The following is a 23,072-nucleotide window of genomic DNA, read 5'->3' as shown; positions in this document are numbered from 1 at the left end:
CAGCACATTAAACTTTATTCATGCAAAACAGACCTCTATTAGACATTGCTGGTAAAGGTCAGGGCTTCATATTCACTCTTCAAAAACATGGCGAAATGTGAATGCATTTTCCATGTGCCTGGCATGCATACAATGTTTCACATGTGGCTACACTCACCCTCATTGCAAACAATTCACTATCTATCACTAGGGTACTATTTGAGAAAAACATATAAGCTTTACACTACACAGTAAAATTGTTAACAAGGCGTACTTGAAATTTTGTATAAGTGGCAAAATGTATCAGAGTTTCTTTAGGTATTTGAGTAGCGATATTGTCCACTGTGTTTTTGCAAGTTTCTAGAAATGGTAGGAATATAAAAATACACTAAAGATATTAAATTTAATGTATATTAAAGAAGCACTGACACAAACATTATTTTTTGGTAATAGGCAGATTATGACCAACTTATCACAGCTGAAAACCTCATTTGTGCGAGTGCACAAGGGTTATTTATTTAGAGATTTTTTCAGAGCACGCAATCGCAATTTCGGATTCAAGTAGCACCGAGCCAGGCAGCAGCAGTTTTGGGGGCAAGGTAAACACAGCTGGCCACGTCACAGCACAGCCAGCACACGCAAAGCTACAGGCATGGAGGAGGAAATGAAGTGTAAGGCAAGAGCAAAGCGTGTGCCAGCAACCAGCCAGCACAAACTCGTGACATACGTTTGTTTACACTGCTTATGCATTGATGTCGGTGTCGCTAGGGGCTCCGCATCTCGCTCAGTCTCGTGGTGTGCACTTTAAAAATTGATTTTAAATATGTTCTAGGTTGTTTGCCCTTGATATCTTTATGTTGCGTACGTCTCCACATATATCTATCTCGCTTATTATCTCACCTTTTAAATATTATGTCAGTGCTCCTTTAAAATTTATGAGCCCAAAGTAATAAACTTTACAGTCATGCAGGAGAGAAGCATGAAATATGTGAAGTTTTCAAGTTCAGTACATTTTAAATGAAGATATAAGAGAAATTTTGAAGCAGCTAGCGTAAAACTTTAAGTATAAGAATTTCTGTACTTTTATGGCACATGAGGATGTGATTCATTCAGGAGAAAAAGATGCACATGTGCTTCTCCTATTTGCCGACTGGCAGTAATATACTCCATAGTATTATGAACTAAATGTACATGACTACATCCATAATTTTGACTGAAGCATCATTACACACTAAATTCTACTGCAACATAAATTCTTGAAGTATTTGAAATTTTATACAGGATATCAGGCCCAGCTTGTCGTTCAATATAGACATCTGCTGGGTGCCCAAGGACAGCATTTTATGGATTCCTGCAATAGCAGGTTCGTCTTAACTGTCATTCAAATCATTGAGTCGCCAACCTAGCTCAAAAGAATATCTTGTAGACTGTGCCTTTTAAGCTCTGTGATTCATAAATTGCATGTGACAATAGAAATGTGGCAACACTTTTGCTCTTGGATGCAGACAGTTTCCAATACTAAAAAGAAAATGTGGGACTACACGAGTCTTAACATACACTAGCAGTCATTACACACTATCATATTCAATAAAATATCTTTAATAAGCCTACTTTACTATACAGTGTAACTACAGATGCACAAGATATGAAAGCTCATGTTGGTATGTTAATGCAGGTGTGTGTCATGTTTTTGTTTCGTTTTATTGGTAAGTACATGACAATGCCTCAAGCATTTTAAAGCAGGAGTATATGCCAAGCACACCAAAAGTCACATGGTGCCCCTTATCTGGAAAAGGTGGCTTCAAAGATATATTCTGTGCATGTTGTACACAAGTTTACACTCTGGACAGCATAAACTTTCCCAAGGCTTCCTTCTCACAATATGACGCTCGCCAGACTGATTGCGATTTACCAGCTCCCTGCTTGTAAGGTTGAAAACCCCCGACAAAGCATTGGCACCTGGCACACCAATGCACTTCCCTAAAAAAATTAGTTTTAATACACATGTTCTACCACAGCCAGTCTGAAATTAAAAGAAACCAGAGCAATACAACTGTTCTTCAATGGCACTGCAGCTGCTCATTTCAACCTGTCAGTCAATCGACTGTTCAGGGCCATGGTGTGCGTTCATAGTGTGAATATTACTCAACATGGACAGTGTCCATAAGCACATATTTAGTACTTCCACTGTAGTGACATCTAGGTCTTCCACCAGCAGAGTGAAATGGCCCATGGCATTAAAACTAAAGCCTAGAGAGTTTGTGGCTGTTGTACCACCATGAGACTAGGACACAGCAGTTCATGTGAAAGACGTCCATCATCTGTGAGCACGCTCACGTGCAGGGCAGCCATGTTGTATGTGCCAGCCTTTGAAAAAGTGGCTGACAGAGCTACCGCAGCCGTTGTATGAGACTTGATCGGCAAATGACGCCTCACAGCTGTTGTCCAGCTAAAACCACCAGCATCCGTTGCCACCATGTCTGGAGTCATCGTAGGGCTTGTTCCAGCAGCTGGTGCCCTGTAACCAGCCCCCCAAAAAATTAATAAGAAAAAAAACATACTTGCCAAAATATGATACATTTTCTTTCTCAATTTTCTGCTGGTGTGTATAATACAGGTGCAACTTGTATACCCTTTTCTCCTATTTCCTTCTACTTTATGAGCGTATGCAACGTTGACTGCGGAAATTATATCGTTTATACAAGTTTTTAAAAATTGTATTAGGTGACAGCGGCAACAGATGTCAGATCATAGGGTTCAATGAACAAACAAATGAAGCCCCTGAATAATCTCTACATCAACATGATGCCTACATTTATGTCTTGGACGTACCAGCCCAATGAAAGTTGCGAACTTAAAGCAGCAAACGTACTAAAAAAAAAAGCATAGTAGCCGCATATGTTGTAATCAACTATTTCATTTGGTATATGGGACCATAATTATTGCATTTTAAGCCCTCAAAATTGTTTTGACAGCCTTTATTAGACAGAAAATATAGCTGCTGAGATCTGCACGTGTTACACACAAGGACCGCAGCACTTGACTGGCTGAGCACAATGCGATTCGAGCCATTCTTTGTCACTCGCCTCGCGTGTTTCTGCGCATGAAGTCGCCATATTCGCAATGTCCTATTCGTTCATTACTATGGAACACCGGCAACTATAAAAAAAAGCTACACTACAAAGTTCAAACTGAGAGCAGGTGAGAATGCACTAGTAATCAAAAACAGTGCCGCTGGACGACACTTCAGTGTCAGTGAAAAATGATGTACGAGTGACAGTCATAAAAAATTAACTTTAAGAAACCTGATGGTTTGAGCGATAAGCCCACCCACCCGAATGGGTCGTACCAACGTGAGGAAGGCAGGCCAATGATAAAGTTGCACCTGCAAGTGTACAGCATAGACTAAAGTTGTTGGTCTTGACAGAGGACACTGTTAATGCTCCAGATTCGTGAGGGACAACTGTTTTACCACCACAGTGTGCACTCCATGTGTTGGAAGCTGCAGGAGAAAAGCTGGAAAAGCTTTCGAGAAAAGCTGGAAAATCTAAGGAATTCATGGCAAAGCAAAATTGGCGAAAATGACATCGACGAATGTCACATTAACACAGATGAAGTTCTATCAACATTCAACATGCGAAGGGTGAAAACTACTATATAAAATGGTGACAAGGCAGTACTGGTGTGAAAAACACGGCAAGAAAAATCTCCCTTTACAAATTTCGTAGCTGGTCGCATAGATGGGACAGAACTGCCACCAATGCTATACATACAGTAGAATCTAATTGAAAATCTTTTAAATGGAATTGCTGCTTAAGTGGAACAACTGTTCTTGGAATACTTGGTTTATTATATTTGAATTCTGCACCTCTGTTCATGTCTCAGTAAACAAAACTCCTGTCAAGTGGAACATACCGTAGACTCTCAGTCAACGGAAATCTGTTAACCGGAACTACTGATTAAATGGAATAACTGCTTCTGATATGATTGGTTTTGCACTTGTATTAAGCACCCCAGTTCACCTCTCAGTAAACAGAACTCCTGTTAAATGAAACATGCTTCCCCGGTTCCTTCAGGTTCTGTTTAATGAAAGTCTACTGTACTTTCCTCGTCCCTTAGAGTTCCATTTAATTAGAGTCTACTCTATTTAAGAGTAAACTGATGCCATAAGACATTTTTCTTAGTTGTCATGGTATAGACCACGATGTAAGATTAAGTCAAGTGATGACACTGCACCCGGCACAGCGTCCAGCATGTGTTCGCCGCCGCGGCTGTTTCCGTTTGATGCGACAGATGGCGCTCATGGAGGGTGTGCCAAGGCGCTCACAGGGGAATGACTCCGATCCGCGTGTAGAAGATTACTGCTGCGGAGCCTCACTTGTTCATTACGCTCAATATACACATGCACATGGATGTCAATAATTAATAAGGGGTGTGCTAATACCAAAATTCTCTAATACGAATTGAATATGAATACATAGCTTTGAATACGAATCAAATATCGAATAATGAAGAGGTACAATTTTTTCCCACCAGTAATCTTATACTCAATCATATATTTAGGTTGCAAATAGTACAACTGTTATTACAGTCAGTTATTCCACACAAAAATTTTAAATACCATCTGTACTTGCCAGAAAGCATAAGACTAATAGGTGAGCTTGTGACTGTGATGTTGGGTTCAATTCACATGATGAACAAATCTTTTGTATGTTTTTTTATGTGGTAGCACTTTATTACAGAAAGAAAGAGAAGCTTTAGTACCTGCCTTCTTAGCTCAAAAGACCCTGATTTTATAGTTTTCTTTTTATTTTGTCCACTGTTCTCATATCTGGTCAAGTCACTAAGGAAAATAGGAGTACTTGAGGCAGCTTTCAAATACACAGCAATACTCGTTATCTCGCTTGCTTCCGTTGCCTTTCTTGGGGACCGCGCTCGCCATTCTACGATCAAGAACGCTAGGTTCTTCTTTCCTCTCTTCTTCTCCTGTTTCACAAAATGTTTTTTGTGCCTCAGTCATGTGCACAAAGTGAATTTTAGGTTCGAAGCGAATAGTGATTTTGGTCAAATAATTTCGTATCGAATAGTATATATGACAAAGAAAAATGGGCATAGTTATCATGACATAACTAACCTGCACAATATTTTTTTTAATGAAATAGAGCCTCCTATTCAAATTTTATTTTTTTTTCGCATTCAAAAGAAGTCAGAAGAACTGTGTAGTAACAGAATTTTACTTTCAGCAGGATGCGAGACATAGCCCTTAAAATACGTAGCATTTTAAGATTTACTATACTTAGAGCATATAAGCCACCATAACTAGCTTTTGCACTTAATAAAATTAATTGATTTTAACGTAATATTTTAACTTAAAGGGGTCGTGCGACCCTTTTCAAGTAGCAATGGAATGCATTCACTAAAGAAGCTTCATGACTTAACCAACGCAAATAGAATCCTTCCATAAACGCGGAGTTGCAAAGATTTCTCGCACGCTGCTAGTGCATTCTCTTTTCTCATCCCAACGAAAGCACTGGAAGCTAAGCAGGGAGGGATGGCATGGGAAAAGGAAATACGTCACAAGTGCTTTCTGAGCTTGTGGAGTCATTTGCAGAGAGAAGAGAGCAATTTTTAGCTGACTTTGAGAATTTATTGTGAATCGCACGCCGTGTGCTGCGCTATAATATTTGACTTTCGTGTCCTCAATAATAGCCTTAATTTACCGATTGGGAGTGTTTTCTGACAATGCTCAAAAAGTGTTGCAGGGCCCCTTTAAATTTGAAGAGGGGATTCGCGGCACAGCGGATTTCTTCTCGATAGGTCGCCTATACTGCAGTGAAACCACCTTTACAAGCAGTACATACGGATTAATATCCATTTATTACTTTCTCGTGAATACTTTGAAATATTCAATGATTTGAATTCGAACCGAAGCGAATTCAAATACTCTAATTTTTGTTTGAATATTCGAAGCATCGACATAATCACACAAGCCTACGAACGATTATAGTGAACATCAAATATTCGAGAAATATTCGAGTTAGTTTTAATATTCGAAGGCGATAGTCTGCGTGCGTGTGTTGGTGCGTGCATGCGAGTGCATGTGTGCCTGTGTGTGTGTGCGTGAGTGCATGCACGCAGATATCACAGTCACATTTTTGTTGCTTAGCAAAATTAACAAATCTTTGCCAGAAAGCTTTCAACTAATGTGTCACAAAACTTGCACGCTTTCTATTAAGAAGTTAAAATGACACGGAACCCTTGCCAGTCTTGCTGTTAGCGTCACGCAAATAACTACATTTTGGCCAGTGTAATACCCCTGTCACACGGTCACCACTAAACTACGTTGCACACCGTCAACGTAAATCTCCCCTAGGTGGTTCGACGGAGAAGGAGTTGTGGCAGTGTCACACGGCAATGAAAAGGTTGTAACAGTTGGCGCGAGGGGACTCAGCTGGCGCTGTTTGATTTTCGGAAAAGTATTCTAATTTCATCTCTATTGATTTTTTTGCGAATCCTCGTTCTAGGGTTTTTACAAAAAACCACTATTAAGGAGGTAAGAGGCTAACAAACCATAAAAATATTTTCAAAGAAAAACGAATTCGCTAAATGTAGCGATGCTGCTAGTGACGCTGGCCACATTGGGCTTTTAGTTGTTTTGTTGCCTGTGTTCATGTTTGTGTACGAAAGTTCTTGTGCTTCCTTGCCTCGTGAGCGCACATTTTGTGTTCTTCAGCCATGAGTGACACAGCGACGACCACAACCACACGCATGGACGAAATATTTTTCAATGGCGCCGGCCGGCCCGACTCGCGAGGCACCACGTGCGAGGCACGGAGTGTAGAGCATCGGTGTTGAGAGTAAGTGAACTCTGGCGGGCGTAAATATATGTAAACAAACACGCGTTTTGAATGAGTACTGCAACGAAAGAACGTTTAAGATTGCCAAAATGTATTACTCTTTCACTGCGGCCACTTAGTGCTCGAAATTTTTCTCTGACCTCTAGACTGCTAGGGATTAGAGTACCTCGTTTCGCTGCGAAGGGAGATCGTTGAACGTCCTTTGCGAAACGCTCCGTTTACCTTCGTTTGAGTAAGGGTGGCCGTGTGACACGGACCGCATCTTCGTTGTCGTAAGGACGAGGGAGTTAAACGGTCTTCGCGGGTGCCCGTGTGACAGGGGTATAAGCAGCATGGTATGATGGGGAGAACTTAATTGGGTCCCAAAGATTGACCCTAGGTTAACACGCACCACATCATGTCGGCACTGTCGGGCCAGTGCCATCAGCCATTTTTCGAGCTACTTTATTAAGCTGCGCAGACTTCAACTAGCTGAAGTACTTATCAGACAGTGAGAGCGAGCTCACTAACTAAAGCAGTATCATATTTTGCATTTGATGAGGCATCTAAGACTATCTAAAGCCTTGACTTTAATAAAAAGTGTTGTGTCATAAATACTATAGTCAGAAGTGTGCCTGCAATGTTCCAGTGACACAATGTTTTGGTGACACATTCCGGTGACACTGCCAGCTGAAGAGGCTGAAGTGTTCAACAGCCTATCAGTCAACAAGTGCTTTGATTAATTTTGGTGAAGCGCAATGACCTTATGTGTTTCTTCCTTGTCTGTTTACAATGAGTGTTCCTTAATGTTTTTATGTCATAACCTGCATCCCTTATGTTGACACTTTCATGAACACTAATCAATCCATAATAGACAAGTACAGCTCATCTTATGAACCCATGTGTAGTCACAACTGATAGAGTCAATTGTGTGACAAAAGGTGCACCTTATAGTAATAAAAATTGACATATACTGCCATCAAACTCAGATACTTATATTGAATCTGAAGGGGATAATAAAAAATTTTTAACTGCTGGTAATTCGATATATAAAAATTGTGTACATCGAAAACATATTCAGGGAGATTTTAAAACTGTTTGAGATACACAATAATTCATTATATGTGGATTCGATACACGTGGCTTCAACTGTACGAACGTTCCTATGAAAACGTCTATGAATGGGGGTAGTGGGAGGGTGTCTTCTCCAAAGATGCAGCTTGTATAATCTAGACAACCCGATATGTTTACCCAAACAAGCACTAAACAAAGCCCATGAGATATATGTAACATAACCGAAAACATTAAAAGGGGCTCTGCAACACCTTTCTCAGTTACCACAAAATGACTTCCCAACTATTTTTTCTTTTTTAAGAAGTTGTTGCCCCTTTCTGGCAATGGCCCTTTTCACTTGGTTATTGATAAAACCAAAAATTATGTTCTTATTCAAAAAGCCATAGTTACACACTTCTCATACTAACAGAGCGAGTGAGTCAGCAGGGCCCTCAAGTATGATGCGCAATTGCGATGTAACAACATCAGTATTATTTGAAATTACCAGTGTCTTTGAAGAAACATTAAAGGGGTTATTGGACTACGGTATGTTGCCTCACAAATCTCCAGCTCCAAAAACTGTACAAGTTTATTACCTACAAGTGAGCACTTTTCCTTTCATCCCCATGAGCGTGCTGGAACCTACACAGGAGGGGATAGCAAGTGAGCGATGCACCACCCAAAAGCTATGTTGCAACCCATTATGGCCTTGAACATTTTCTCTCTTTTTTTTTTTCTCTGAATCTGTTGGTCCCTACTTCTGGTTCAGGTGCTTGGCACACTATCTTGTAGTGGCACCCTGTAATGGTCATGGTACTGACGTGACTTGGCATATCACTTCCAGAGATGGTACGATGATATGCCATTGGTGAAATCAATCAATACCTGACGGGCCCATTTCCTGTCTGCTTGGCAATGACATTACACAGAAGCAAATGATTTTAGGCCTTTTTGAGATAGAAGTGAAGATTCCCAGCTGCATAAAGTGCAATAAAATTTAGCTCACATGTTTGTAACTGCCTTAACTTCAGAACGACAACAAAGTGTTGTGACTAGGTTCATAAAGTGTTCCAGCTCCTCCGTAAGCTGATTACTTGTACTATACATTATAATTTCAACAAAATTTATAGAAAGTGAAACACCTATTCTCACACTATACAAGCATTCTATATTGAACAAATTAAAGCAATTAAACTTGTAAACAATACGATCACTTAAAGGGGTACTGACACAAAAACTTTGCTTTCGCGTTTTTCTGCTGCAATGTGTTGCTGGGGCCTGTTAGTCATGACACGACACATCATTTGCTGCAGCACATAACAAATAATTAACTACAGCCCCCTCATAATCGATCAGTTTCAGTTTGAGAGAGCTCCAAAAACAGGGTGCAACTGTCGCCACCTAGCGTGTGCAGATCTTGACCACGTCACCACACAGAGCTGCGACACACTTCCGCACAGTCCACATCGTGAATTACTTTCGAATAGAAAATGGGACTGTAAAATCGCCAAACACAAAGCTTTCTAAGCATACGCCACGGCCACGCACTTGCAACTAGTCGCCAAAAAGTATAGACTACGGAAACAAATGCGGCAGAAAAAATGGCGGCTATGACGTCACCATAAAATGTTTTGTTGACGGCAGCGAGGTGACGTGAGGGAAGTAGATGGTCACCTCAGGGTCCCCTTCGAGGGTGTCAATGGTGTGATGGAGTCGAGGGCTCACGCAAGCTTTAAAATTCTTTTAAAATACTTCCCCAGCTGTATTTGCTGTTGATATTTTGCAGATGATATACGAATGTTCTTGGAAATTGACCCCACAGGCTGTCTCGGCCACAAAATTTTGTGTCAGTGCCCCTTTAAACAAGTTGATGCAAATGTCCACTGTAGTGTTTCATATGTACTCATTGCACCTACATAAGAATGTGAACATCAGGGCTCAGAAACAACACCTACACCCTTACTCATCTTGCCAAGAAAAGGGTACCTAGAGAGTGAAGAACTTGATTGAACAGATGACAGAATGACTTGTGTTCCAGACCTGAGCTACAGTGCAGAACATTAAAGTAAGAAACTTCACGTTGAATTCAACCACCTGGGACTCTTCTATGTATACTGCTCTAATACCAGCATATCTATCAAATTGCATGAATCAAATACCTTGACTTTTCCAGGTTTCCCCTGACCATTACAGCTAAATTTCCCTGACCGATGCAATGAATACTACTTCATATAAGTTGGCCATTCTATGAATCATATTTAAAACAAAACAGCAGAGAACACAAATTTACTTATTGCAGTTGCCCTTATTCTCCAAGTACACTCGTATCATGCTTCAAAAGTGCTCATTCCTTCATAGAAAGATATATAGAAGCCTTAAATTTCACTTCAAAAGAACCCTTTGTGTTTTCTCGGTCACTCATTAATAAGTGTTGATGTTTGCTCCTTTTTCTCCAATCTTTGTTTCCTGTCTGCCCTTTTTAATGTTTGCAGCTGCTATTTTAAACATTGTAGACATGTTGGCCATTTCAGTTGGTAACTTATAATTTCTTTGTGCCACCTGCCACAATGACAGAATTGGGAATCCCTCACATGCTAGTGACTTTCCCTGATAATTCTCAAAAAGACACTCCTTTGTTGAAAAGCCTCCCATTATAATGCAGTGGAGGAGCCACAGGAGCGGCCACGTCAGCAGCACGTGTAGGTGAGCTCTGCACATATCTGCCTATAACTTTAGCAATTTTGGTTCTAGGAGGGTCAGAGTGGTGTCTATTTGTTCGTGAAGGTACAAGGAGTTCAACCGCTACAAATACTGCTATTACAAACGAAAATTTTAAATTTTAGGAGCGGAAAACAGTGTGAATCTGTGAAAACAACAACAGTCAGACCACGTGTTTTTTACGATCGCTTGTAGCTTCGTTAATATTCTACCGGGAAACTTCTTGCTTATAAAGTTGAAAGTCCTTAGGGTAAACCTGACGCTACTGAAGTTTGATCAGGCTAGGTTTAATAGTTCCAGAGTTATTCCGCAATCAAAATTAAGCCTAATCACTAAAAAGATTAAAATGGTAATATCACCTCGTAAACGCATTTAAATTTTGTCCGCTTAATATAATAATAAACCGCACCCCATAGGCTACCAGGAGGCCAATTCCGTACACTCTAGGCCCTTAATTAAGGTGGTGAGGCCTGAGGTGCGGCCTCACCAGTAACCACCGCCGGGAACGCACTCCCTCACCAGAGAAGGATTGGCCGCCCTGGTGCAGTATCTGGCCACTACCTCCCACATGCATACGTCAAATAATGCAGTGCTGCTGTGAGCATGAGACAAGTTTCATATCAAACCCCATCTCCATGTGATCATGACCACATATCTTTGCCTATCCACAGCCCCTGTTGCTTCCCGTCAAAGTGTGCAAGTTGTGCCTGTGGAGTGCTTTCTGAGCACACCTTCATGTAGGAACGATGGACTAAGTGTGCTAGCAAGCGAGTCACCCTGATTCTAAGTAAGAATAGGTACTAGAGTAAGTTACCTGGGACCAGCCTCCAAAGACAATGCACACAGGGTCCAAACAGCTTGCATCCACAGTTAATTTGTACTTAAGATGATCTACTTCACAAATTCAAGGCTTTGAAAGACAACATACAGCCTTTCTTGAAGTTCAAGTACTGAAAATTGCAAGTTGCAACCACTATTGGTGCCAATAGAAGTCACTCATTGCAGACAATCCAAGGCTGGATAACAATAAATTGATTAGATATTCGGGTATGTTCAAGCCTATCATCATCAGCTTAAAGGGTGGGTCGGTACCATTGAGATAGAAATTCATTTTCCGAAATAGCAACTATAAGGTGACATCAAGAGCACTTTTGCCATCGCCGTCATGCTTATTAGTCCAAATTGACAACACCGGCCTGCCCGTCGTATGTTTCAAGCAGGAGTGAAAGCTCGTGAACAGCTTTGACAAACGTAGTTGAAGCAGAGAAGAAACGAGCTGCACCACCTGCTTCGCACGAAAGGCGCAAGGAGATTGGAGCTGAAGGGGGCGTGAGGTTGCGTGCCTTTGGCAGATTGCGCGCACCAGGCATGGTCGCTGGCGGTCGCTCGTATCTCTAGAAGGGATCAGTGGACGGATCACAGCCTTTTGTTTGTTGTACTCTCATGGCCAAGTTTGCAAACGAAGTTCACTTTTTATTGCTATCACATTCAGTGAATTGCCTTTGCCACATAAGTGACTTCTTTAACGATTTCGACAGCAGCAGGCGAGGAATGACATCTGCTACCAATGAGGGAATATAGCCACTGTTTACCTGTCTGAAATTCATGCAAAAAGGTTTCCAATTCCTCAGCTATAAAAGGAGTGGTCTGCTTTGCTAGCACAGTGTTGTATAATTTGCTTCATGGAAGGCACGGCCCGTACGTGTGGGAACACCAAGAAAGCAACAAAATAAGAAAAGCCGCCTTACTCGGCCCCTCTAATGCCACACGGCGATATTTGCCGTATCCACGTTGTATCAAAGCGAGTAAACATAAAACGCAATATGCCCGAAAAAGTAATTTAGCCAGAGCGTCCGATGAAGAATGAGAAAAACGATTTAAACTCCAACCGTAAAGTACGTGAAGATGTGTAAACCCGATGTTTCGTAAGCGACTTAGTTCCTTCCTCAGGGAAGAATGGGGCTACGTTGCAACAGCATTTTCAAAGCACTCACGGGGCTGTTATTGACCACTCCCCCTCCCTCTCTCTCTCCCATTTTACCGTAGAGCGTAGTCCATGTGTATACACCGGGGGTTCCGAGAGAATAGTTGATGTTTTGGTTCGTTCGCTGTATATGCCACGACTCGAGTCGTAACTTTCTGCTCTAGATAGTTTCACTTTCAAAGATGGTCGTTGCGTCAAAATTTATCTGGTGGTCAAACGTCTCAGAATGCTCGGCAACTGCGCTGAGCTTTTTGCAGAGCTTCCGGACGTTGTTGGCGTGTTGCTTGAGTCATTTCGGTAGGTAGTCGTCCACTGAGGAAGCAACCAAGTCGGTTCCGAAATGTCGAGCTTACGCATCTTCAAATACTTTTTGGTTGGAGTTTAGATCATTCCCAAGTTTGCATACCCAACCAGATGGACATCTGCCGAATGTTTACATTCAAGCCTATGACAAATGAGCTCAAAATCGCACAAAAACTGAAGTTCAAGAAGACCTTTTGTCATTCCCGTGGGCGAGCGCCACTGTCTTGATATGCTTCGAAAGCTCATACTTTTGTATTTCTGTTCCCACCTTCATCAATGCTGCGCACATGCGAAAGAAAGAAAAATGAAAAGTATGGTGATAAAGGCAGGTTGAACGAATTCACAATATATTTTAACTTCCATTTAGCTGTGGCTATGTAGGCTTGCTTTGAAGACATCATCAATCCAGGTGATGTCTTCACCGCTTCTTTGTTCGATAACTTTGCCATTATAAACAGCGGCAAATCGACTCTCAGTTTTAAAAGCTTCAAAACCAGACAGGTGCGGTCACATACTGAGAGCCGAGTGCACCTCGACCTGATCATCTACAGCGATAGAGAGGAGGCCATACATTGAAATCAAGGCAGAACTTACTTCCAGGGCAGCAACAGGCTCCCCGTAACAGACGACGAAGCGCAGGCGAACGTGGTGTGCGCAGCTGATATCCGCGCAAATATTGAATCCGCGCAATGACGAGATCAACTAGTTGTTCTCGTTAGGTAATTATGAAGGTTTTAATGAATTAGCAGGAATGTTTGAAACCGCATTCTACGTTGCACAAATTATATCAGGCACCCGGTGACCGGCGGACGATGCGCCTCTCATCAAGTTCGGCATGATAGGCTAATAATTAATAGTTTATTAATTTTTTAAGTGACCAGCTATGACGACAATTTTTTTTTTCGGCTAATGGGAAAAACTCCAAAGGTTCTGGTAGGTTCTGTGAAAATACCTAACGGCAGAATTTTGTTGGAGCCATGCGAATCGTGCAGTGGGATCTGCACACACCATTCGCATTACCCATTATAGTTTGTATTAAAGGCTGAAAAAATAACTAGAAAACGTCACTCAACATTGTCAGGCAGACCCACTAAGAGCACAGCACATTCGCAGAAATTAGTTATGCCTGTGTCGCGACACTTTGGTAGAGATCAAGCCCTGTCGGGACCGGATTTTTTCACTGGCTCATCTGCGCTAGTCGCGGAAAGGAGCCCATCGGGCTCGAGAGCTTCAGCTTCGAACAAAGTATGCTGCTTATATTTTAAGTTAATACTTCACTGTAGCTGCTTCTTTCACAGCCTGCGGGGACACATTCAGTGACTTAACACGGGCAAACAGCTCTGTTCGGTGTGAAGGCGAGGTGATAGTATGAGATCTAGATATCTATGAAACGTGCCCATTCAATCGCGGGTTCAATCCCGGTCATGGCGGTCACATTTTGATGGAGGCAAAATGCGACAGGCCTGTGTACTGTGCAATGTCAGTGCACGTTGACACCAGACGATGATAATTTCAGTCGCTTATCACAATAGCAAAACCCCAGATATCATTATTATTATAAATTGCATCAAGTGCCCCAAAACGCCAAGAAGACTATGTAGTAACATCACTAACACTGCTGTGCAGATTGGCTATGTGCAGCACTGCGCGTTCAGAGGAATCAACCATTGCAAGCACGTGACTAAACTATGGATGTGCACACTTCGATAGCGATCAATCCCAGTTGTGACCGTTTATTGCTGGCTCATCTGCGCAAGTTGCGGAAAGGAGCTCATTGAGGTCAGGAGGTTCACATGCAAACAAAGTATGCAGCTTGTAAACGCTGGGTTAATACTTCCCAGCAGCTGCTCACTCCTTCACATAGCAGCACCCCAGCGCATAATCTTTCGCAGCCTGGGCACACACTCAGTGTGCCAAAGCGCGCGAGCAATTCTGTCAGTTGTGAAAGCACAGTGATATATAGTGTGAGATTTAAATGTATTTGCAGCAAGCCCATGCGCACTAACACTCGCTGACTGATCAGTGACTCACTCACTGATCAGTGACAACGCATTTTTCAATGACTAGCATGAGCTCTCTAGCCTTTATTGCACAAAAGACCACAAAATCAGAACTGTTAATGCTGCGCCAACTCGCATACGGCAAACGAACACTTATTGCTCAAAGAGGGTGCACCACTTGCCGTATCCGCGGAGTTTCCAGGCTCGCGTGGTGATTTAACACACTTCAAGCATTTTTCTTCGACCGTGATCCCTCTATGTGAAATCTTTTTTGCGGCTTAAAAAATATCACGGGAGTTCAGGAAAATTTTAGGCACATTTTTCTGCTCAAAACTTCACTTCATTACCGCAAGCATTTTCAATATTCTCCACATCGACAATGTACCTGTAACTTTTCAACGTGTCCGCGGTATAAATATGCACATAGCAGACTCACAATTTATGACAGCATTTTGTACAGACGGGGAATAGCGCGATCACATGCAGCACGAAGAGCCCGATCACATGGAGCCCAGAAGTGTCACGGGCATTTGTTAGCGCTATAGACGCCCCGGCATATAAGCACACAAGTCAGCAATGCAGACTAGGTAACAAGCATCCACACTACATAGAACACATCACGCAAAATCTCTTCAGTGTGTCTACTACGACACGCGGACACAGCGAACGGCAGCCAAACGCACAGAGGACACACTCGAACCGGCGCGCGTTTTTGGACTGGCGGAAGCCTGATTGATTGATATGTGGGGTTTAACGTCCCTAAACCACCATAGGATTATGAGAGACGCTGTAGTGGAGGTCTCTGGAAATTTCGACCACCTGGGGTTCTTTAACATGCACCCAGACTGGCGGAAGCCTGTTGCAGCAGCAGCGCCACTTCCAGCCACCACTTGCGACGGCGCTGCACAACACCACGAAGTTTTCAAACTGAACAGGTTCTTTAAACGCTGCTTCCCGACTTATTCATAGAGTAACATAAAAATTAATAGTGGTAACTCTGGCCAAAAGCGGCGGCGCTATGCAGCTTCACGCCAGCCGTAAGATGGCAACACAACAGTCACTGCTTTCAAGGAAAACGGACACACTACCGTACTTACTCATGTAGTGAACAAACTTTTATTCTAGAAAAATCGGAGCAAAGTTAGAACTTAATATGCAGGGCAAATTTCATGAAAACTTCTTCGGAAGGAGCAAAAACTGCAGTAATCTAAAAGAAAGTTAGGTCGCTTATCTTTTCGCAATTTACATAAACATACACTGTTTGGAAACAGCTTCTTTGTTGCACTTTACTCATCTTTGGTTGCATGATGGCGCTATCTTCTGCAAACTGTCCCTGGGCCGCCCGTGCATGCCATAAAAGCGTTTCGCGGCTATCTTTTCTCACAATCATTTAACCACAGCAGTGGTATCTGCTGTGATCCCGAGGGGTGCCGAAAGCGTGCGCTACGACACACTTTGCCAACTTCGCGGCAGCCTCACACGACCACCATGACGACGCCGTTAACATTGTAGCAAGCTACCCCCGAAACCTCAAAACAAACCGTCGATAACAAGATTAACGACAATATACGACCGCCGCCTTGCTTCTGCATGAGAAGTTCCTCTACGCACGGATAACAAGCAAAGAGAGAACTGGGGATGCTATCATGTTGCAGAAATCGTCACAATCTTTTCTGGACAAGCGATATTTTTTTTCTGGTTTTCCAGAAACCTGCAACGCGATAGCGACGAATGACCTTTCGTGACAGCAATTCCTGTCTTCATCGCTCAAAAACCGCATGCACGTGGTTGGGTTTTTTTCGTATTTGCAGGAAGCGATTGTCGATCGGTTGGCGTGGGCAGTTTTAAGCACACAGCGAGCGAAGGTCACGATCATCAGCTGTAATGTCTCTACACGCGCACCGTTCCTGAACCCCTGCTGGCATGCCGCGCACAGATAGAAAGAAAAACAATACCGCGTGCGGCAATGGGCGACGGGGGGGAGCTAGCAATGGTGACTGAGGGGTGCCGGCGAAATGGCAAAATAATAAAAAATGGAAGTGATCCAAGGGGTGAGGAGACGCCAGGTGTTGGTTAGCGGGACTGCAGCGGATGAATGTAGGGGGTGCGTTTATTATGTGAGTGCGTTCATTACGCAAGTAAATATGGTAGTTATCTGCTACAGTACCTTTTCTAGTGTCTTTGCGACTGCGATTGTGGCTTTCTTATCCGTCATTAGCGTCTCGCATGCACATGGTCGGGCAATATCTGGCATAAATCTGATGCGAGAGAAGTGAACATGGCCTCGCTGCGACGGCAACGTTTTCACACTCCCTGTTCATGAGCATTTAAGGCAATGAAGAAGTATGAACAGCAGCAGGGAGACACAATGAAAGATGTGCGATAACGTGCCTGGCGTGCATCGTGGTGTTTGCTTGTTTTATCTGCCTCTTGGCTTGGCTGCTGCTAGGTGCAAATGCCATCATTACTTTGTAAAGTGCATATTGCATTCGTCATTGAGGCCTTAAAGTAACGTTGTTCCCATTGCGCAGTTCGGCGCAGAAAGCTTTTTTTGTACTCTTCACCTCGCTTTGTACTCCTCACCTCATTTTCGTAAACTGCATCACGCGAAAAAAACAAACTGTTTGTAATGCTGCACAGCACATTTATGAGAAAATCGTTTCTTGGCTAAAAAGTGAGTCGCCACTCGCATTATTAGGTTTTCTTTGTGCCGGTACATGTATTCAAATTCAGTTCATGTGTGAGATAGGATGTTATATGTGACGTTCGATAATTACATAAAGCTCCAACGATCTGATAAGAGAAAAGTGGTGAATCTAGAAAAACATTTGTTAGCTAAAACCAAGGCTTAATCTTTGATCAAACATTCCTGCCTCGTTAACAGCTTGCATGGCACCTAAAATTGCTTTGTTTTTGCTGTAGCAACAGCTTGTGACTGTTTTTCGCAAAAGAACAATGTGAAGTGCGTAGGAGAAAATCTGTTCGAAGGCGGCAAAGAAAACCTAACTAACATTTTTCTCTTCTTCGTTGAGTTCATGCCGGAGTCAATTGCTACGGCAACCAATACCGCGTTGCATTGTGCACTGTAGGTGTAGTTGTGTGCATCTATTGCAGTTTTACTGTTCTGTGGGTCTTCTTATAATGTTGTCTATATGCTTTTTTTGTGTGTAATTCATACTCATGATATGGCAGCTGTATTTCCACGTCTCGCAGTGCAACGTACCTCCCTTTGTGCCTTCGTTTATCAAACATTAACAAAGTGAGCATGTGCTTACCAAGAATATCACTTGAAAATAAAAGTTTTCACTCCTCCAATGAGTCTCATGTTGTATTTAAAATGTGTGCATAGACACACAGTCGCTCTGGTAGCGCAGCTTACACGAAGTTAATTGATACATGCAAACGATACGTTAAAAAAAAGAAACTTAAAGTATGACCTCAGAGACGAGCACGCACATATAAGTGGTCTTGGACACTGTATAATATTCCTAATTGCTAAAAAATAGCCCTTCGAGACATCCTTTTTTACCGCCTCCCATCTCTGAGGCTGCAAAGATTCTCAACGGCCGTTTGGAGTGCTGCGAACCCAAATCAGCCGCAGGGGCCTATGGGAGTGTCCTCTCTTAACTTTTTATATATTACTCTATGACTCATTCACCATGCCCGGAAACATAGCCTTCAAAATTGGCAGCTGTTACTCGGAGAAAACTGTTGCTGGGACGCAAGTTTGTACCAGTTTTTACACCACCTAGATAAGAGCAACACCTAAGAAAGTTGTTTTACCTGACATGTCTCACTCTGTTAGTGAATTCCCTCACTTTTCCCTGTTTTCCCAGTTGCTAGACACCCTGTAGATATTCAACACATGTCTGACAAATGCTAGTGAGAGTTGGTCAATAGCTGGAACTCAAGGTTAAAGAAGCTGTTTGTAAAACACGTGTTTGCGAGTTTACCAAGTGATACTGCCAATACTATGCATGCACAGTCACTCCCTGAAGTTATAGTATAGAACTAATCAAGTAGTGGCGTTTTATTGCTACCAGGGTTCTTTTTTTTTCTATTATACAATTCCCCCTCTTGCCCATAGTAATAATTATTGAAAGCACCATGCATAGATACTTTTACATACGCTCGTGTCATGTAAAATTGCATAAAGATCTACAACTTAGGATGCCGATCATATCACAAGCAACGTTAAATGAAAGGTATCAGCCTGAGCAAAATCGGAATTCAATACATTAATCCATACCCATCTTCTTAGTAAAAGCATTACTGAAAATGAGTGACTACTCAGCCTACTACACTCAATTCCCAACGAGGGGGCCCTAGTAAAACTGTGACAAGACACTTTTCATATTTGTAAACCTAATTTTCCTGCAATGCAGCTTGCTCAATTAATTTCAGTTTGTCACTTTCTGCAAACAGAGTGTTTAGATACAGTTTACTTGCACTATGGCATAAAAAACGTAAGCTCAGTTCTCCAGACATTAATGCGCATAAATAGATGAATCCCAGCATGTTCAACTAGGGCCTCCCCTCCATTTGTACCAGGAAAGGTGCAGCCATTAGGAGGGCTAATATGCAGTGCAGGGAAGTGTACTTGGAGATTATGAAAAGGGTCTATTAGTCAAATTATTCAAAACGCTGAATTATTAAACAGTGAAAAGATAGAAAGCCCTATTAAACATTCTTCAAGATAAAGGCAGAGATTCAGAAGGATTTCCTGGTTGAACTTAAAGGGACACAAAAGGCAAATAAATTATGTCAGAGTGAAAGATCAATGTAAGTGAACGTCTAAAACATCATTAAGTATTATCATGAGCAATGTTCTCCCTATCCAGAAATTAACGTAAATGTACGACACTAAACGAATCACTAGAGACATTTCGAAATGATCCCTATGATGTCAAAGAGCCTGGCTATAATCAACCATTAGTGATCAAACCAGTCGCAATAAAAAAAGAACCTTCTGTGCATTGCAACATGTGATAAAATGCTGCTTCTCCGTTTATGTTTGATTCACGGAAAAACGAACTGCTTTGTGTTACCACGGGAATGGCATGATTGGTTCTAAAGTTCCATTTTCACCTAGGCTGGATAGGTGATGCGATCTAGCGGGGCTAACTTGAACCAGGCAAGTGCAAAATTTTTATTGCAGAAACACTCTACATTATACTTCTGGTGTGAACGCATTGCAACAACCTAATTACGAATAAGTTGCCCTTTAAATATTTTTTTCCTCAAAAATGCTAGGCAAACACAAATGTGTCTATGACTGTGGTCGAACAAACCATCACAAGATGTCAACACCATTGTCCAGAAACCGAGCATTCCTACAATCCTTTGCTATGTCGAGGGCCATGCAGCAAAGACAGGTAATATTGAGCAAGGCAACTGCTATGTCACAGAGGTCCGTTTTCAGGCGGGCTACTTTAAATGCGCTAACGCCGTGCATATTACTAAAATGTGATTGCATTTTAATATAAGCATTTCTTTGGATGAAAGTACCACTACGAGGTTTCTGGATAGCTATTTCGGCCATTAACAAAGACTTATTATTGGCCTTTAGTGTCCCTTTAACAGACAATGCTGTGTAATTGCCACAATACAATATGCTTAAAAGACAAAGCAAGCTACTAAATATGCAGGAGTGCCACAAGAATAAACAAGCATAAAACAGAAGACTTCATAGATATAAGAAGCCTTTCACTGAATTAATGTTTTCAGGCTTTCAGTAAATTTGATGTTTATCAGAGGGCACTTCAGGAGGTTGAATTAACCAAACTCAATTTAGTGAGAGTTGTCAATAGACAGATTGATTTTCTACTAGCACAGGACTCATTACTGCGAGGGATACGCAATCATGAATGCTGAAAAGCTACACGTACCTGTTGCTTGGCTCCACTGTGACTGTGACTGGCCTAAAGCTAGGATTATGCACAAGAAGACTCACTGGTATCACCAACAGTCTAAAATAGAGCAAAAGTGCACTTAATAACACATGTGTATTGGACAAATATATATCACAATATATTTAGGTGACATCTGGAGAGTACAAACAATTATGTAAACAAGTGAAACACTCACTACCAAATATTTTTTTTTTGAGAAAGTATACAGTTGAGCCCACATATAGCGGCCCCACTTAAAACGAACAATATACGCATGACCGTGAAAATATACATTGGTTCAATGGCACAAAATCGCACTTATAACGAACGTCTCCAAGCGCCGCTGACCGGTTACAGCGAATGGAGTCAGAGATCTGCCGACTTCCCGGGAAACCAATTTCGACCACCGATCAGGCATCGGCGAGGTGGCCATACATTCTTATTGTTAAACGTCGACTCTGCCTGCGCGCCCCTCTAGTTGCCGCTCTCCCCGACCGCTTTTTGTTACGCACTCCTCCGTCCTTTGTCCCCCCGCTACTCTGAGCACCCGGCATCGCCAGACGAGGCCCGTGTTTTCACACTGCCATCGATATTTCGAAGACCGGTCGGCCATCTACCCTGTTTTTGATCACTGGTACTGTCGTTGGTGTCGCCGGCCAGGAGTGACCAGAACATTTGCCAACATCGTCGGCCACCGATTGTATCCGATAGTCTGCGTCTAGTGCACGCGCGTACGTTACCCCACCGACTCTGATAATTTGGGATTCGTTTCGTGTTTAGGACTTGTTCTCACTCACTTCGCACTCAACTCAGCATGCCTTCCGCGCGCGTGCAGAAGTGCGAAAATGGCGGTTAATTTGCGCGGAACGAATCGCAAAATATCGAAGTTCGCGCAGCCGGTGCAACGAAACGATTTTGTGAACACGGCCGCTGATTCTTCGAACACAGCCGTGCGCACCGGTTCAGGCGGCCATGCACTCTTTAAAAGTTTTTCTACGTACGAGTTTCGCGGATCTTTCAAGCAAGCTACCCAACCTGCCTCCTTTCCATGTGTTTTGGTTTTCAAGCTCGCCCTCCCGCCGCATCCTCCCCTCTCTTTATCACAACTCCTTGCCCTTCACTCACAAGTCTGCTCACCTCTCTTGATCACAACCCCTTCCGCCCGTCTCCACCGCTCAGCGACGCCCACCACGATGGCTCAAATTAGTTTCGTTTTTTGACTGGAAACGGGCCCAGAGCTGTTCCACACGCTCTGGCATGTGTGTCGCGTGTGCGCGTCTTGCTCGCTCTTGGTGTGCGTGTGTGGTCATGATGGCCGACGGGAGGACTAGCACACTTTTTCGTGCCGCTCAACAAAACGTCGAATGTGTGACCGCTTGGCTTTAGCGTAATCGGCGCGTTAGGTGCTGCGTTGCGGAGCACTTGCTCATAGCTGTTGGCCACCTGGCAGTCAACTTGCCGCTTCGGGAATCCCTGTATTCAGCTGTGGAGATGGTGAATATTTCGTGGGCGGCGGTGGCGACTACATGCGCACGAAAGTTTTCGCGAGGCCGACTTCGTCGACGTCGAGCCCGATGCCAAGCCATAAGCTTCCGAACTGCGGCGGCGATTAGTGGCCGCGCGTCGTCGACTCCGACCTGGGAGAGCAGGTGGGACGTCTGTTGCGATGGTTTAATTACAGCCGATGATGATCCCGACACTGCGGAACCGTGCACGGATTGGGGCATTGTGAATGAAGAACGTGGCGAGAGCGATTTGGAGGAATCGGATTGCGAGAATGATGAAGCTATGGAGCCAGTGCCTCATGCAGCTTATGCCACGAGCCTCGGCAAACGAGCACCCTGCCGTTTTAAATGAATTCGAGACCGCCCTTATCTCTTCTGTTCTTCGAAACACGTGCATGACGGACTCTTTGGGGCAAAAAAGTTTGTGTTTTTACTCACAACTTTTTTTAAAGCTGTGTTTCATTTAATACGAACTTCGGGATACAGCGAACGAATGCCACGTCCCGCTCAGGTTCGTTATAAGCGGGCTCGACTGTAGTACAAAGCTTAAATGTTTAGAATTCAACGAGATTGTATGTTTAGATCTAGATGTAACGTAAAGCAAGTCCTGTTCTGATACTTTATCCGTGCTTTGCTTCATATTTTATAGAGACAGAATGCTGCCACAGCATACTTGGTGCTAAGAACAGGCAATAATATTTGTTAGGGTTTTACATCCAAAATCAAGATCACAGTCATTATGAGAAATGCCATAGTGCAGGGCTACGGAAATTTTGACCACCTGAGGTTCTTTAATTAACATG

At 42.8% G+C, this 23,072-nt stretch overlaps 1 protein-coding gene across 3 annotated transcripts in view; it reads right to left on the bottom strand.

Annotated features, from left to right (window-relative positions):
• Window positions 1-1,562: 1,562 nt before the first annotated feature.
• The window catches only part of l(3)76BDm (trafficking protein particle complex subunit 8 homolog l(3)76BDm), a 223,669-nt gene continuing 202,159 nt past the window's right edge, over window positions 1,563-23,072 (bottom strand). For 2 of the 3 annotated variants that reach the window (XM_075877897.1, XM_075877899.1), the window contains 3 exons: window positions 20,762-20,842; window positions 3,314-3,364; window positions 1,563-2,497 (listed from right to left, as the gene is read on the bottom strand). In XM_075877897.1, the coding sequence (XP_075734012.1) occupies window positions 2,230-2,497; window positions 3,314-3,364; window positions 20,762-20,842 (400 nt within the window). In that variant the 3' untranslated portion in view covers window positions 1,563-2,229. The remainder of the gene's footprint in view (window positions 2,498-3,313; window positions 3,365-20,761; window positions 20,843-23,072) is intronic. The other variant, XM_075877898.1, reaches the window with a different exon arrangement.

The sequence above is a fragment of the Rhipicephalus microplus genome, chromosome X, assembly GCF_043290135.1.
Source record: "Rhipicephalus microplus isolate Deutch F79 chromosome X, USDA_Rmic, whole genome shotgun sequence".
NCBI lineage: Eukaryota > Metazoa > Arthropoda > Arachnida > Ixodida > Ixodidae > Rhipicephalus > Rhipicephalus microplus.
The sequence above is the reverse complement of the archived record's forward strand: the minus strand, read 5'-3'. Positions and strand labels throughout refer to the sequence as shown.